This window comes from Pseudorasbora parva, chromosome 19 (assembly GCF_024679245.1).
Source record: "Pseudorasbora parva isolate DD20220531a chromosome 19, ASM2467924v1, whole genome shotgun sequence".
NCBI lineage: Eukaryota > Metazoa > Chordata > Actinopteri > Cypriniformes > Gobionidae > Pseudorasbora > Pseudorasbora parva.
In genome coordinates this window covers 34,266,215-34,281,408 of record NC_090190.1, presented here as the reverse complement: position 1 = coordinate 34,281,408, position 15,194 = coordinate 34,266,215, and the positions used below count along the sequence as shown (strand labels likewise).

The following is a 15,194-nucleotide window of genomic DNA, read 5'->3' as shown; positions in this document are numbered from 1 at the left end:
CTCAAGGCATGCGTCCCAAACCTTTTGCCAATGTAGTGTAGTTTAATTCAGCTATAAGCAGCTCTATGTAAAACAATAGTCATTTATTCAGCTTGAGTCAGTTCAGTGTTTATTCAATTCAGTTCAACAACAGTATCAATGTTGCAAAATGCATCATTTAGGAAGCAAAATCAAAACAGGTCAAATCTAAATAAAGCAGCTCTGTAGAAAACACATGTCATTGTCTAGCTCAATTCAGTTAAAGTTTTGGATAGTTCTGATAGTCAATCAAATCAATAATATTACTGAATTTTAAGTGTCTAATAAACCCCAACTAAACTCGCCAACCATCTAAACATTTGTGTAGAACTCCAAAAACAATGAATATTTCAAATAGGTTTCCCAAACACTCATACTGGTTGTAGTCCCTCTCCAAAGTTAACACCATTGGCTGAGCCGCTGTTGCAGTGTCGAGCTGGTTTGGATGTTGAGATATATTCTTCAACATTTTTAATAGCATCCCAGATTAATGGCGTTTAGACTTTTCATGGAAATCCAACCACTTAAGTGTACTTATACTTGTCTCTACACATTAAGCTAGGCTATCAGAAAATGATTTATCATGGAAAGCATTACATCATCTTTATATCTCTGGATTAACTACTAAATTATGTAATGTAATGATAGTTTTTTCTCCTTTCTTTTTTGAGCTTTAAACTAGCAATTAGACAAATCCTAAAAGAAAAGATTTGATATGTCATAGAAGTATAGGTATGCATATGTTCCCATTATGCTCATTACATAGGACTTTTTGCAGTGGAGATTACGTTATTATAAAAAAATGTTGTGAGTAATTGTCAGATAGTTCAGTGTCTATTGGAACTAGTCTCCCTCCTAGTCTCATTTTCTCTAATTATCTATCCTTCACACCTTATGTTCTTGGATGTAATTCTTGTCTCTCTTTTGTTCCACTTTAAAAGATTGCAAGCGTCACTGGCACTGCACAACTTTATCCAGAATTTGATCATCAAGACCTCGTAGAACATCTTACAGGTACACACATTTCCCCTTCAGATGAAGAGGAATATAAAACAGCCATCTATATGTTATAATGTGATGCTTCAAATATAAGGACACTTTATATCAATATTAAAATTGATTAAACGGATATAAAATAAAAATTTGGAACAACATGAGGGCGAGTAAATAATGACAGAATATTTATTTTGAATTGGATTGGAAAACTTTATTAATCCCGTTAGGGAAACTGATTTGCCACCAACTTCGACAATACAACAATCAAACTCAACACACAGTAAACATGGATAAAATAGATTTTTGGGTGAACTATCCCTTTAACCAATGAAGATAGCTTTTTCTTTTTGTTATATGGCGGTCCCATTAAACCACATAATTGTTTGCTACTACAAATGCCTTTTAATGTATAGATTTTATTGTTTTACCCTTGTCTCTGGACACAGACCTTTGAATTTAAAGGAACACGCAGACTTTTTTGGATACTTCACCGCTTTTTCATATTAAACTATGTTATTCCCTTAACTAAAACGAGTTGATACATACCTCTCTCGTCTCAGTGCGTGCACTTAATCTCTCTGACGCGCGGTGATGATCTGATAGCATTTACCTTAGCCCACTAAGCCCAGTTCATTCACTATGGTACCAAACAGAGATCAAGTTAGAAGTACCAAACACCTCCACGGTTTCCCTATTTAAATACAGTTACACGTATAGTTGAATGATCAAGTATGGTGATGAAATAAAACGTGGCACTTCTCTAATCAGATAAACAAGGAGAATTATAATGTATGGCGGAATAGCACTTCTGAGAGTACTTCGGCTCGGCGCAGTAAAAAGTCCCGGCCGAAACATCTTTCCTCACACCTCCCCCTCACTCTCTCATTTCTGTCAATAGGGAGATGTGAGGGAAGATGTTTCGGCCGGGACTTTTTACTGCGCCGAGCCGAAGTACCCTCAGAAGTGCTATTCCGCCATACATTATAGTTCTACTTTTTAATCCGATTAGAAACGCGCCATGTTTTATTTCATCACCATACTTGATCGTTCAACTATTCTTGTAACTGTACTTAAATAGGGGAAACGTGGAGGTGTTTGTTCGCTTCTAACTTGATCTGTTTGACAACATGTTGTTGTTTTTATAAATTTTTAACTTTTATTAATCAAGGATGCATTAAAATTATGAAAATATTTAAATGCTGTTCTTATGTACTTCCATCAACAAATCCTAGAAAAATACCTGAAAATAAATTATAACTGTTTTCAACTTGAATAATAATTTTTGTACAACACTGTGAATCTGGTTGTATAAAGAAAGCAAAGAAAAATCAAGTTAAATATCATCAGTAAACAATACTATTTGTGCATCATTTCCAATAAATTTGCCGTTTTATTCAAAAAATGTCCATCGTCATTTCCACTAAAGAATGCACAACGTGAGATGTGGTACAAAATTAACATTTGCTAGTTCAGAAATGACAAAATAGTCCCTAGGGTCAAAAGTGCACACACACAAAGAAACATCCAATCATACACCCACTCAACAACATCCTTCAGAACCCTGTCAGACTCCCTGGCTTTAGAAACCAGGTCTCTGCACAAAGTTAAAAATCTAATGTGCTGATGTCTTTGTTTGCAGTTCCAGCTATTGCTATTTAAGTAGTAAATAATTCACACGGCACATATACGGACCGGAGGATCAGCTGTTGACAAGAAGCAGAAACGTGTCAAGATGTTGACTGATGAGGTTACACAGGTGCAAGAGGTCAGTGTTGTCACCGCCCACTCATTAACCATGACACATCTGTATGTGTCCGTAATCTCTCTGGTTTTTTCTTCAGGTGAGATACTGCCTGAAGACTCTGAGGGAGCAAATGGCAGCCAGACAAAACAATAACAACAATAATAAGGTAAAATGTTGAGATTTTTAATGGTTCTGATGGATCTCATAAAATCAGTCTATTATAGTATACTAAATATTAGATTTTAAGTAGGTATCCATGGTTTCCTCAGTTGCTACAATGTGCATTGTAATTTCCCATCAGCACTGGAATGCTTTGCAGTTTTCTTCAAATTTCTTTACTAAGCTAAGCTGTCGCTTTGTAAAATAATCACTTTTTTTGTGCCCTAGGTTCCATCCAATGGCTTTAAAGTTGATGTGCTTGTGAGCAAAGCCAATGGCTCCAATGGGTTTGTCAAAGGATCTTACTCTAAAAGTCAGGTAAACCATTTGTCATAAAAATATTATTCATATGTGCCATTATAAATACACACCTATACACCAATGTATAGGCTACTTACAAAAGCAAACAAACAGAGACACTCCCATAGAAAGCGAAAGAAAACATTCAGTCCACTCAGTGTATCACATTTCAGTTGTTTTGGACAGGATTGAATGCCGTATTGTGAGTTAAAAAAAAGCCCATTCCTCCATTTAAGGATGTTTATCCTTCAGCACTTAACCTTTCGAACTAAAACGAATAACCTCCCTGTTTGAAAATGTGAATCCTGTTCTACTGTACAAACTCACAAATAATAACGTTAATGAAAACAAAGAGAACACAAAGTAACATATACAGTTCAGCCCATCTAATGAGGATATGAGGACGTTCATAGATTAATAATTTGGCCTCAAAAAAACCATTACCACATCTCTGTTCATTCTTGTTTTCATGTTGATGTGCTGAGATTTGGAAGCGCATGCACATTAACTTTTTGCTTCTGCCTGTGAAAAGTCACACCCTTGACATGATGCCTTTGGGAGCAGCAATTGCCAAAATAGTGGCTGCTCAGTAAACAACCTGTCATTCTGTCTTTACTACACACCTACAGCGCCCATGCACACAGACTATAATTTTCCTTATTTTATTTAATAATAATAATATTATCATTATTATTATCATAATATATAATTTATTATAAAAATCAATACTTATTTTTAGTAGTACTTTTATCTACAAGCTAGAGAGAGAATTAAAATAATATTTTAAGTATATAAAGAATAAACTACTAGAATATCCTAAATATACCATGTAAGTTTAATTACATACAGCAGCTCCTATGCATACATATATTTACTTATTTTATTTAAAGAGGACCTATTATGCTTTTGTACAATTCCATCATTCTTCAGTTTGCAATGTTGCTGTTTAAGCAACTCTCTGAAATGGCTTGATTTGTAGTCTTGAGTTTTCAGGACCGTACACACATCACAATATTCCTCACGTGCAACCCCATTTTACTAGCCTAGAAATCTAGACGCACCCTAGCGGCAGCAAATTTAATCTGCCCGCAAGTGTCGTGTAGGAACTCTCAATATCCTTCCTCACAATCTGGACGGGCCAATCACGTCGTGTATAGAGTCGGTGGGCGGGGCCATAATGACGACGGCCGAGTTGCGTTTGCGTGCTTCTAGTAAACACAGAAACTGGCGAACGGCGGCGGTCTATTGAATCAGCTCTGACCGCGACTCTGGAAGACTTGGAGTTAAGCTTTTCTCTGAGAAAAGAACGGCACTGAAGTCATTCTTAAAAAGGGAAGATGTGTTCGGAGTTTAGCCGACCGGATACGGCGAATGTTTAATCTATCAACAAGCTCTGTTTCACCTTCGTTGCTCTGGTTGGTGAAGCGCTATCCTATCGCGTGCAGAGGGAGTTTTAAAGACAACCGTTTATCCCACCCCTCGAATTGAGCCCTGCCAATGGTGAGTTTCCAGACCAAACATATTGATGTGGGTCTGGCTTGTCAGGCTAACATTTTACAGAATCCATATGAATTTTCTTCTGCTGAAAACAAAATATATATTCAAGAATGTCAGTAAACAAACAGTTGATGGACCCCATTGAATATATATATATATATATATATTCCTTACTTTGGACATTTTGAAAAATGCAATAAAAACAAGAATCTGTGAGCTGTCATTCTCTTTAACCTTTAACTGACACAAGTACAAAGAAAAGATTTCCAATGTTTTAACTGACCAACATACTTTTATTTTGTAAATATAAACCAATGTGCAACACACTCCGAAAGGCAGACAAAGGCATGTTTACCACTGTGTCACAACACCTTTCTCTTTAATTACATTTTTTTATCATTTGGGAATTGAGGATACCAATTACTGCAGTTGCAAATTAAATTTCTACCCAATCTAGCCAAGACAGCTGCTCAACCGTCTGTGGTAGTTGTCTGATTCATACATTTTCAATAGGTGTAGTGTCTATGAAAAAAAACTAGGGATGCACCGAAATGAAATTCTTGGCCGAAGCTAGGGATGGCTCGATACCACAATTTTGGCTTCGGTACGGTACTACAATTTAAAACCGAAGTACCGATATTAAAACGATACCACACAGTCGGATATTGGCGCAGGTATATTGCACATGAGTACAATTATGCAAGTTTTGAGTTTATAAAGTGGGATATTATCACAAATGTTTATTAGTAAATTAATCAGCAAAGCTTATCACATCAAATCAGTCATTTGAAAACTTTCTTGTGAGAAATAATTGCAGCAAAAATCTCTCAAAATTAGCAAATTGCATCTGGTTTCAAAAGACATCCCACTACACTAAAGCAATCTGTATAATCCGATTCAACATTTCACGCTCGTCTCGGGATGGATAACGGAAATAATTTAAGCGATTTTATAGCATTTCGTAATAACAGTTACAGGAGATATGAGCTCATAAACGACACACACACACACGCCTGTGAGCTCGCACATTACAAAGTTTCCTTAATAAGTCAAATACACAGAATTATGTACAAATGTCCGTCTTTAGTGAGTATTCACATAAACACAGTCAGTTCTAACGCGAATGTAAATAGTGCAATATACGCATGCAAATATAATGAGATCTAAATGTCATTGGTTGAAACGAAAGCTGGAGATTTTGTGATGTTCGATCTTATGTTAGGCTATGTGTGTGCGTTGATCAGTGTAAAAAGAAAATAAATGTCTAAATGAGATGGTTTGAATGATTCACTGACCTGTCGATCTCTTAAGAAGTCTTAAAGTCAGGATAGTGACGGATGCTTCTAGGTTTGATGGTTCTTCATCAGTTTTATATGCAAAGTAATTACAAATTTCACTTCTACTCCTCTCTTTATTAATTCGTTTTGGGCATCTTGAGTGAGATTCGACTGCTTTATCCATTTTGTTCGTCTATGTTGTCACATTTGCCGGTTTTTTCGGGTCAGTTTGGGTGGCGCGCTGCCATCTAGCGGTGAACTTCGGAACAGCATATACCAAAATGTGCAAAATCATGATATCGTACCGTTTGAAATAAAATATATACCTTCGCATCCCTAGCCGAAGCCGAAACCGAATAATAATGAAATGCTTGGCCGAAGGCCGAATACCGAAAGCGGTGTTTCGCATTTTTTCCATTTATTTGGCCATTTTACCATTACAATAATTAAATAGTAAAAATTTGCTTTTTACTATTTTGTGTTGCTTTTCAGAGAAATAAATCACATAACAAAAATACACTCTGTATGTCTACAACATCAAATGTGCATTGAATATTGCAAAAAAGGTGGATGAACCCACAACAAATAAATAACTGTCCTAGACATAAGCCTACTTAGCCTACTTCTTCAGGAAAAGTGGCAGGTTCTTCTTTATGAAAAGTAGCTTCTCTGCTTTCTCACATGAGATGCAGCACTAAACAGTGCTTCCACACTGCTGACATGTTTGCTGCATAAAGCGCGCACCTCTCACTCTACGTGGGTTACTATTTGATCGCGTCATTAAAAACGTCATTGTTCGGCAAAAATTATTCGGCCTTTTTACTTATTCCGAATACCGAAAGTGCTTTTTTTGGCTATTTTCGGCCGAATAATTTCGGTTGCAGAACATTCGGTGCATCCCTAAAAAAAAACGGTTGTAGAATGTGCAAAATGAGGACTTCCCAGGAAAGATGTAATCTCGATGGCAGTACATATCCCAATATACGCCTTCATACACGGCCAAGGCATACGCAAAAAAAGGGATGAGGCCTGGTTGAGTTGTGTTAGTAGTGTGTTGTAATGAGTGAAAAAGATGGAACACGCTCAAAACAGTTGACACAACACACTGGTCCAGCCGACCAATCAGAGCACATTACACTTTTTGTAGTGTTGGGTCAGAGTCCACCTTGTCAAGTCCATGTCAAGTCTATGTCCTTAATCAATTGAGTTTGACTGGGAGACGTTTATTTATGTCTTATCTTAATTTTATGTTTTTTTATATTTCCAAGCCCGTGTCAAGTACGAGAACATATATATATTAAGCATACAATAATATACTTAAATAATATACAAAATATGAAATGAAGTGCAGCTGCAAATGATGCTATACTTTTTATACTTATAAAAATATTGTATTAAAAAATTACAATAATTATTGTGATAAAGTGTCCAAAAATACATAATACTATGCTTTTTTCCCTGGTATATTTTAATTTGATGGCATGGTGCTTTTGTAAGGTGGACGATGCAGAAGGAATATATCAAATATCAGAGCAATTTTAACATGATTTCTTATGTTTGCACAGGGCCAGGAGGAAGATGAAAGCTGTATAGCCTTAAAAGAACTCACCAAACATCTGTACGCTCGTCTGCAAGAGATGGAGAGGAGACACCAGGAGGAGATAGAGAGATTACAGGTCAGAAACCTAATGGATAAAACACAGCAGGCAAATTAATATGACTGTGATATAATGTGGTTTGTCTTTCCTTAACTAAACCCCTTGTTTTTTTAAAACCTACATTAGGCAGAAAACACTGAATATCAGCGGCGGTTTCTAGAGGAGCATAACTCTTGCATGCAAAAGTCAGAAACTGAGGCAGATGAACAGAGCAAGCGTGTAAAAGAGATGCAGAAGCTAATGGATGGTTTGAAGCTGGAAAATTCCACACTACAAGAAAAGTTGGCTGCTAGCGAGGCTGAACTAGAGAAACTGCGAGGGCTGAAGAAAATGGATAGTGAGGACAAGTGAGCCCTATTTTTTTCCCTATACATAATGCATTGGTCTTATGTTTAATGTTTCCTTGGTTACATTATATTTTCCACCGGCAATTTAGTAAGCAATAAATTGGCCTAATTAAAACTCTATTAGTTGCATTGTGCTGCCATAGAAACCATCCTTCATTGTCACGCCTTTCGCATGGAATTTGACATGCTATGACTCACTTTTGTAGAATAAAAGTAAACACCCTCTGCGTTGAGAATGCAGTTGTTTCTTTGTAACATGTATGTGTTACTAAAAGTGTTATTTGTTAGTGTGTCCACATATAACATACAGTTTTTTTGTACTGAAGGTCTGAACAACTGAAGAAGGAGCTGGCAACTCTGAAGGATAAAAACCATAACTTAGATGACATGCTCAAAAGCCAACAAAGGAAAGTCAGAAACATGATTGAACAGGTACTAGTTCCTGCGCACAGAATATTTGGAGAAACACCCCATCACACAAAGATACAAATCACTAAATGGCATTTGCCAACCATTTTATTTTATATATGTAATTTGATGTATTTTGAAGTGCAGCAGGATATTCAATGAAAGTTTCTGCTGGTCTTAAAAAGTCTTGATTCACCCTTACAGAAATTAAGGCCTTAAAAATGTCTTACATCAGAGCACAAAGTCTTAAATTAATAAAGTGATGGCATTAAATGCTGCATGCACTGCAAAATCTCCCTCAGTATTTTTGTCCTGTTTTATTTTTGTTTTTAAAGCGGGGTCTCTCCGCTCTGCTCACCAAGGCTTAATGTATTTGACCGGTTGTGTGTGTGTGTGTGTGTATATATATATATATATATATACTTTTAAAGAAGTATGCTCATAAAGCTCAAACAGTAGGACGATCCTTTTTTTGGGTGATTCTCAAAAACAAACATGTTGTTTTATAGCGTTTGCTCAGAGATCAGAAGTGAAACTCAACCTCATTCATAAATAAAAGATGCCGTCATTTCCCTGCTGATCAGCCTCTGTGCACTTTAGATCTCATGTTACACAATAGCTTCATCCATGAACACTGAAATAAAAGCAAAAGCATTATGCTTCATAAATGAAGCTCCATTTAATGTGTGTAGATAATGCAAATTTAATTTCTCATGATAAAAAAAAACTCATGATTACCATATTACATCCTTCAATAGACTTAAAATCATCATTAGTGCTGGCATTCAGTTATTTATATTTTCATACTGTACATGATAACAGGTGCAAAATTCACGAACCATAATGGAGCAAAGAGACCGACTCATCGGTGACCTCAAAGAGAGGGTGGCTTTCCTTGAAGCTGAGGTCAGTGTCTATTGTTTCAAAGAATCTCTTTATGTTTTCCCTGCCTTTCACTGTGTGACTGTAACATCAAATGTGATCTACAGAACAGAGAGATGCATGACCGGATGGAGTTTTATATGGACAGTGAAGTGCCTAATCCATATAGCTCAGACATGGGGTCCAAGGTTGTCTACAGGTATTTTTTAAATAATGTATGCATGTAAAGAAAAAGGTTTTTCTCTATACACATTGGCCACTATTAATGGCTCCGTTATATTCCGTACTTTATGCAACCTCATTTTGCCCAGATAACAGCTCTGAGTCTTCTCCTGTAATGCCTGATGAGTTTGGAGAACACTTGACAAGAGATCAGAGATCATTCCTCCATGCAGAATGTCTCCAGATCCTTCAAGTCCATGTTGGTGCTTCTCCTCTTCAGATTACTATAAGATTCAGGTCTGGGGACTGGAATGGTCATGGCAGACCTTAATTTCGTGCTCATTTTTTTGTTGATTTTGATGTTTGTTTTGGATCATTGTCCTGTTGGAAGATCCAACTATGGCCCATTATAAAAAAATTAGCAGAAGCGCTCAGTTTTTTTTTTTTTTATGTTGGTATTTGATAGAATCCAGAATGCCATGTGTCTGAACAAGATGCCCAGGACCGCCGGCAGAAAAATAGGCCCACAACATAAAAAATCCAGCAGTATATTTAACTGTGGACATGGGGTACTTTGAACCAAACCCATCTGGTGTTTTTTTGTGTGTGTGTGTTTCGTTTGAAGAATCTGACAGCTGAATAAGCTGGAGTTTGTTTTCGGATGATTTTTCTTGAAACCCTCTCAAACAGCATGTGCTGATGTAGGCGCTGTTTGACCCCAAGAGTCAACTTTTTTTTCTGGAATTCTCCAGCTGTGATCCATGGAGCCTTTGGCCACTCAAACTATCCACTTTTTTTGAAAATAGGCTCATTTTCCAAGTCACTTAGAGTGAAACAATTGAGTTTTACCCTTTTTAATCTATTCAGCCGATCTCTGTTACTGGCGGTAGCACTTTTAGCATAGCTTAGCATACATCATTGAATCATATTAGGCCATTAGCATAGCTCTCAAAAATGACCAAAGACTTTATTTTTTCAAAGATAATATTTTGCCAATTTCAAACTTGACTATTCTGTAGTTACATTGTGTACCAAGACCAACGGTAAATGTAAAGTTTAGATTTTTATACCGATATAAATAGGAACTATTTTTTGATTCCTGCGTAGTAATTATGGAACTTGGCTGCAGTACCATGGGTTCAGCGGAGCGATGATATTAAGCTGCGACTGAAAGTAATCCTCAGATAGGTATCTTCCAATGCGACCAGCGCTAAGTTTGTGTCGTTGCAGAAAATGCAGAGTTTCAGTCGGCAAATTATGCTGTGGATTTACTGTGCGATTAGCCATGGTTCTGTGTGTTGTAAAGAGCTGTGATAGTGAGTCGAAGGTGTATACTACTACCATCATGTTTCACAGAATACCAACGAAAATCAAGTAACGAAAGAATCAGTGGTTGACTGCTCTGAACCATAGATATCAAAACACCAGTAGATTCAAACAGGAAACTGCATGTTTTCTCAAAGCATTTGGGATCAGATAACTATTTAGAAAACATGGACAGTGTTACCACGGTACAGCATCTAAAGGATCTGGCCAAACAGGGCGAAGTGTATCATCTCCCATGGCTGTAAGTGTAACATATTTTTTTAGCTTGAACGACCAGATTGAAAAGCACTGCTGTTGTCTTTAGCTAACGTTACCTGTGAATGCAATCACTAGCGTGGGGGATTGCACGGCCATTTGGTTTATACAGTATAATGTTAGTAGTTTTGTTTTAGAGTTCTGGTGAGGTAACTTAGTGTATAGTTTTGATTAAAATGGAATGTGGAATTGCCTGTATTGTTTATCTACAGTTTCTAAGGTACAAAATACTACATTAGTGATGTTCCCTTGTGTGCCGAGGCTTCAGAGCGTGTTTCCTGCATTGAAAATTATTTGCCGGCCACCAAATTTTTTTTTTGTCCTGTCAAAGCCTTATTTGATCAGTTTTTTGTGATTTATGTAGATGACAGGGCGCATGTTAGCTGAGTGACAGAGAGAAACGACAGAGAGCGTGAACTGTCTTCAGAATAAGCAGCACTGTCTTAGCATATTTCATTCACATATAATGTTAGTCAAAATCAAAAGGTCGGAAGACGATGGTCCACGTCGGACCATTTTTCCTTGAATTTTGACTCTTCTCTCTTCGTCCCTTCTGCCCCAGTCTGTTCAGATACGGTTCGGGATCTGCACCAAAGTAAATTTCTTCTGAAGCGTCTCACAAACGTCTCCATGGTTACAAGGCACGCTCTTTGTGCAAGCAGATTGGCACGCTGGTTATATTGATGGACATTTGCCTATTTTTAGATGCTGTATAGCAACTTTTCATTCCTCGTTGGTCTTATTACACGATGTAACGATATAAGAGTCAAGTTTTAAATAGGAAAAATATTGAAAGTCTGGTTATTTTTTTGAGCACTGATGCTAATGGACTCAATATGGTTTAATGATGTATGCTAAGCTATGCTAAAAGTGCTAACGCCCTATACCGAGATTGGCTGAATGGATTAAAAAACTGTGAAACTCAACTATTTTCAAAAAAAGTGGAGTGTTCCTTTAAGACAGGCAGATTCATAACATTTCCTGTGGATTGGAACTTCCTAATTATTGCCCTGAAGGTGGAAATTGTTTTTTTTTTTGTTTGTTTGTTTTTTGTTGCACTTTCAGGAGCTTATGACTCACTGTTCATTTCCTATCAAATACATTACGTACAACAACTCCTGCATATTGACAGAAATGTTTATTAATATGCACTGTCCCTATAAATGAATACATAAATAAATATGAGCGAGATCATATTCATATTATAAAAACATATGATAACAACATATACACATGATGCAATTCTTAAAACCAATAAATACAATTTTAGTTCAATATTCATTCCAAAATCTCAACAATACCAACAAAACACTAATTAATCATCATCATCCATAGAAATAAAATGTACTTCTATACACCATTTCCTTTTCAAATGTAACATATCATTATTCATTTTATAAAACTCATTCTCTATTTTAACTCTTGATTCCCCCAAGGCTTTAAACTGTTCTACTATTGAATATTTTATCTTCATTTGCAATTGTATATGCTTTCCATTTTTTAACTTTGCTTGACCAGTTAAAAAAATTGGAGAAAGTACAGCACTCACTCTGAGACTTAACATATTTAAACCCCCCCAAAAAACAAATGCTGTTTTTAAAAAATTCCAACCAAAGCCTTTAAAAATATTCTCTAAGAGATCCAAAACAGATGTAATTCTGCAACAGTCAGAAAAAAATATTGAAACCAGTATATGGCACATTACAGAATTTACAAACTGAAGATGTACTAAAGTTACACTTAGACAAAAACGTTTTTTGTTGCTAATGCACAATGCATTATGAGAGAGAGAGAGAGAGAGAGAGAGAGAGAGAGAGAGATGTCTGTAATGTCAAAGTAAAGGTTTATATAGACCCTATACTTAAAATCACTTTTTTATCGTTCTTTCCTTCTTGTACAACCAACCAATCACAGTCTTCAAAAGACAGTCATATGTAGCAACAGGGTCAGCCCTGCCTCCTGACTAAAATATATTTTTTAGAAATTTTAAATATGAAGGGGAATATCTAGAGGTACCAATAATTGTGTCCAATGTGTATTAGAGAAACATTTATTTCCTAATGTGGAACCCCCCAACACACACATACATTGGTTTTACTTCAATGAAAGGTTGGAATTTAATTTTATTTTGTATAAAAGATAAAAAAAAAACAATGCTGATTTATTTTCACAGCAGCCTTGTTTGATCATATTCACCAAGGGTGCCAATAATTATGACAATGTCTTTATATATTCAAAAAATGTATTTACCATTTTGTTTTATAGCAAACCTCTGACGCCAACAAGCCCAGGAAACAAGTCACTGCCATTCATCAAAGTGGTCGAGATCAAGTCTTAAACCATATGAGAAAAGAGGAAGATTACAGATGAAAGAAAGAGAGACTGAGTGAGAGAGGCATTTCTGCATCGTCCATCAGTTTAGCACACATGGGTAGCACTTCTTTTGTATACAAGTAATACAATCCTTTGTATATAGGACTGTCCTGTCTGGCTTTAATTGGAATGTCACGTGTATATTGGATTTGCTGATCATACTCTACACCTTCATGCCTTAAGCAACTTCATTAAAAGTAGATCTTATAAGTAGTGATATTTATATTTCCTAATGATCACTGTCTAAATCATGTTACAATCTGATAATGCAGCCATTGTATAAATATTGTGACTGGCAGCCATTTTGAGTAATCTGACTAAGCCAAAATATATTAATGTATCCCAAATATAAGCGATATTTCTGTGCTACATATGTATCTTTGTATATACAATATGCTGATATACCGTTCTGAATTTAACTACCTTGCAAAGTCTTTTCCCTTTAGGAACTGACACTGTAATTGTATTGTGTTCTGAAGAACTATTTTTCTGTTACTGTATTCAGTGCTAGACTCTCTCCATCTCTTATTAAATGTGAAAAAATGTTACTGTAGATGGAATTGTAGTGCTATGCACATTTCTCTGGTATTGTATTTTTGCTGGTACATGTATTTATCTTAAGGGCTAATAAATAAAACGTATTTAAGATTGCTTACAATATGCGTTAGACAATGTTACTTGTATAAAAGTGTCTGTTAAATCAATTTGATCACTCCATTTTGTTTAGTAGGCTAACATTCAGTGTATTGTAATTGCTACTAGTGTAGATTAAATAATGCCATTTTATGTTGTAGTATTATGTATATTCGCTGAAATTACAGAAGCAGCCCGTTAACTAGATGTGTGTATGTTCATTTACTTATGGACCGTGTAGTTTATCATATGTACTCTTTGAAATTATTATTGGTGTGTGTCTGGAGCTCGTAAACATTCCGCACGGACCACTAGCGACATCTACTGATAGGACCGTGAACTACAGTAAAATAAAACATGTTTCTTTCATATGAAATACAAAAGGACGCTGAATATATTCACCTTATATAGGCAAATAGCCTATTTAAATAGCTCGGTTTAGTTGTTAACTCTATAAAGCCACTATAAACACAAAGTTTTATGATCAAAGCTGTCTGTAGTTTTATTTGTGCAATGTAATAGCCTTTACTTATCACCAATAGGCCTACATGAGAAAATGTTTAATTAAAAAAGCCTGTACAATAAATAAAATATGATACAGTATGCTTAACTGTACGGGTAAATAGTTTTTATGGCACATTCCAATACAGTAGCCTACCGGTTGATATTCTGTTTTAAGAAACCATTCGTGGGTCACAATCTAGGCTACTTTTGTTGTGTTAACTGCTAGATAAGGTTAGTTAGTAAACAGTATCTACATTTAACCTAGTGTTAAGAGTAGCTAGTTTTAAACACATTATGTCCTGGTTTCACATACATGGCTTAGATTAAGCTAGGATTAGGCCTTAGTTAAATTAAGACATTTAAGTAGCTTTTATAAACGTGCCTTCGGAAGAAAAAAACATTACTGATGTGCATCTTAAGACAACATCATGGCACAGACGTATTTTAAGATCTTGCAGTGCAAGTTGCTTTCAATTAAATCAGCTCAAACATGGTTATTAGACTATAGGTTTAAACCTGTTCTGTGAAACCAGGGGGAAATGTTTTAATAATGACAAAGTTAACCTAGTGACCTACACCTAAATGTGCAACATTGTATCTATTCTTTAAACGTTAGTTTATATAATGTAGGCCTATTTAATGTTTATTAAATAAA

The 15,194-nt window shown here is 35.9% G+C and overlaps 1 protein-coding gene across 2 annotated transcripts in view; it reads left to right on the top strand.

Annotated features, from left to right (window-relative positions):
- The window catches only part of tuft1b (tuftelin 1b), a 33,316-nt gene extending 19,090 nt beyond the window's left edge, over window positions 1–14,226 (top strand). For both annotated transcript variants that reach the window (XM_067425659.1, XM_067425658.1), the window contains exons 2-11: window positions 960–1,032; window positions 2,654–2,779; window positions 2,856–2,924; window positions 3,146–3,235; window positions 7,557–7,667; window positions 7,776–7,996; window positions 8,323–8,428; window positions 9,227–9,310; window positions 9,394–9,485; window positions 13,295–14,226. In XM_067425659.1, coding sequence (XP_067281760.1) covers window positions 2,747–2,779; window positions 2,856–2,924; window positions 3,146–3,235; window positions 7,557–7,667; window positions 7,776–7,996; window positions 8,323–8,428; window positions 9,227–9,310; window positions 9,394–9,485; window positions 13,295–13,367 — 879 coding nt within the window. In that variant the 5' untranslated portion in view covers window positions 960–1,032; window positions 2,654–2,746 and the 3' untranslated portion in view covers window positions 13,368–14,226. The remainder of the gene's footprint in view (window positions 1–959; window positions 1,033–2,653; window positions 2,780–2,855; window positions 2,925–3,145; window positions 3,236–7,556; window positions 7,668–7,775; window positions 7,997–8,322; window positions 8,429–9,226; window positions 9,311–9,393; window positions 9,486–13,294) is intronic.
- Window positions 14,227–15,194: the final 968 nt, after the last annotated feature.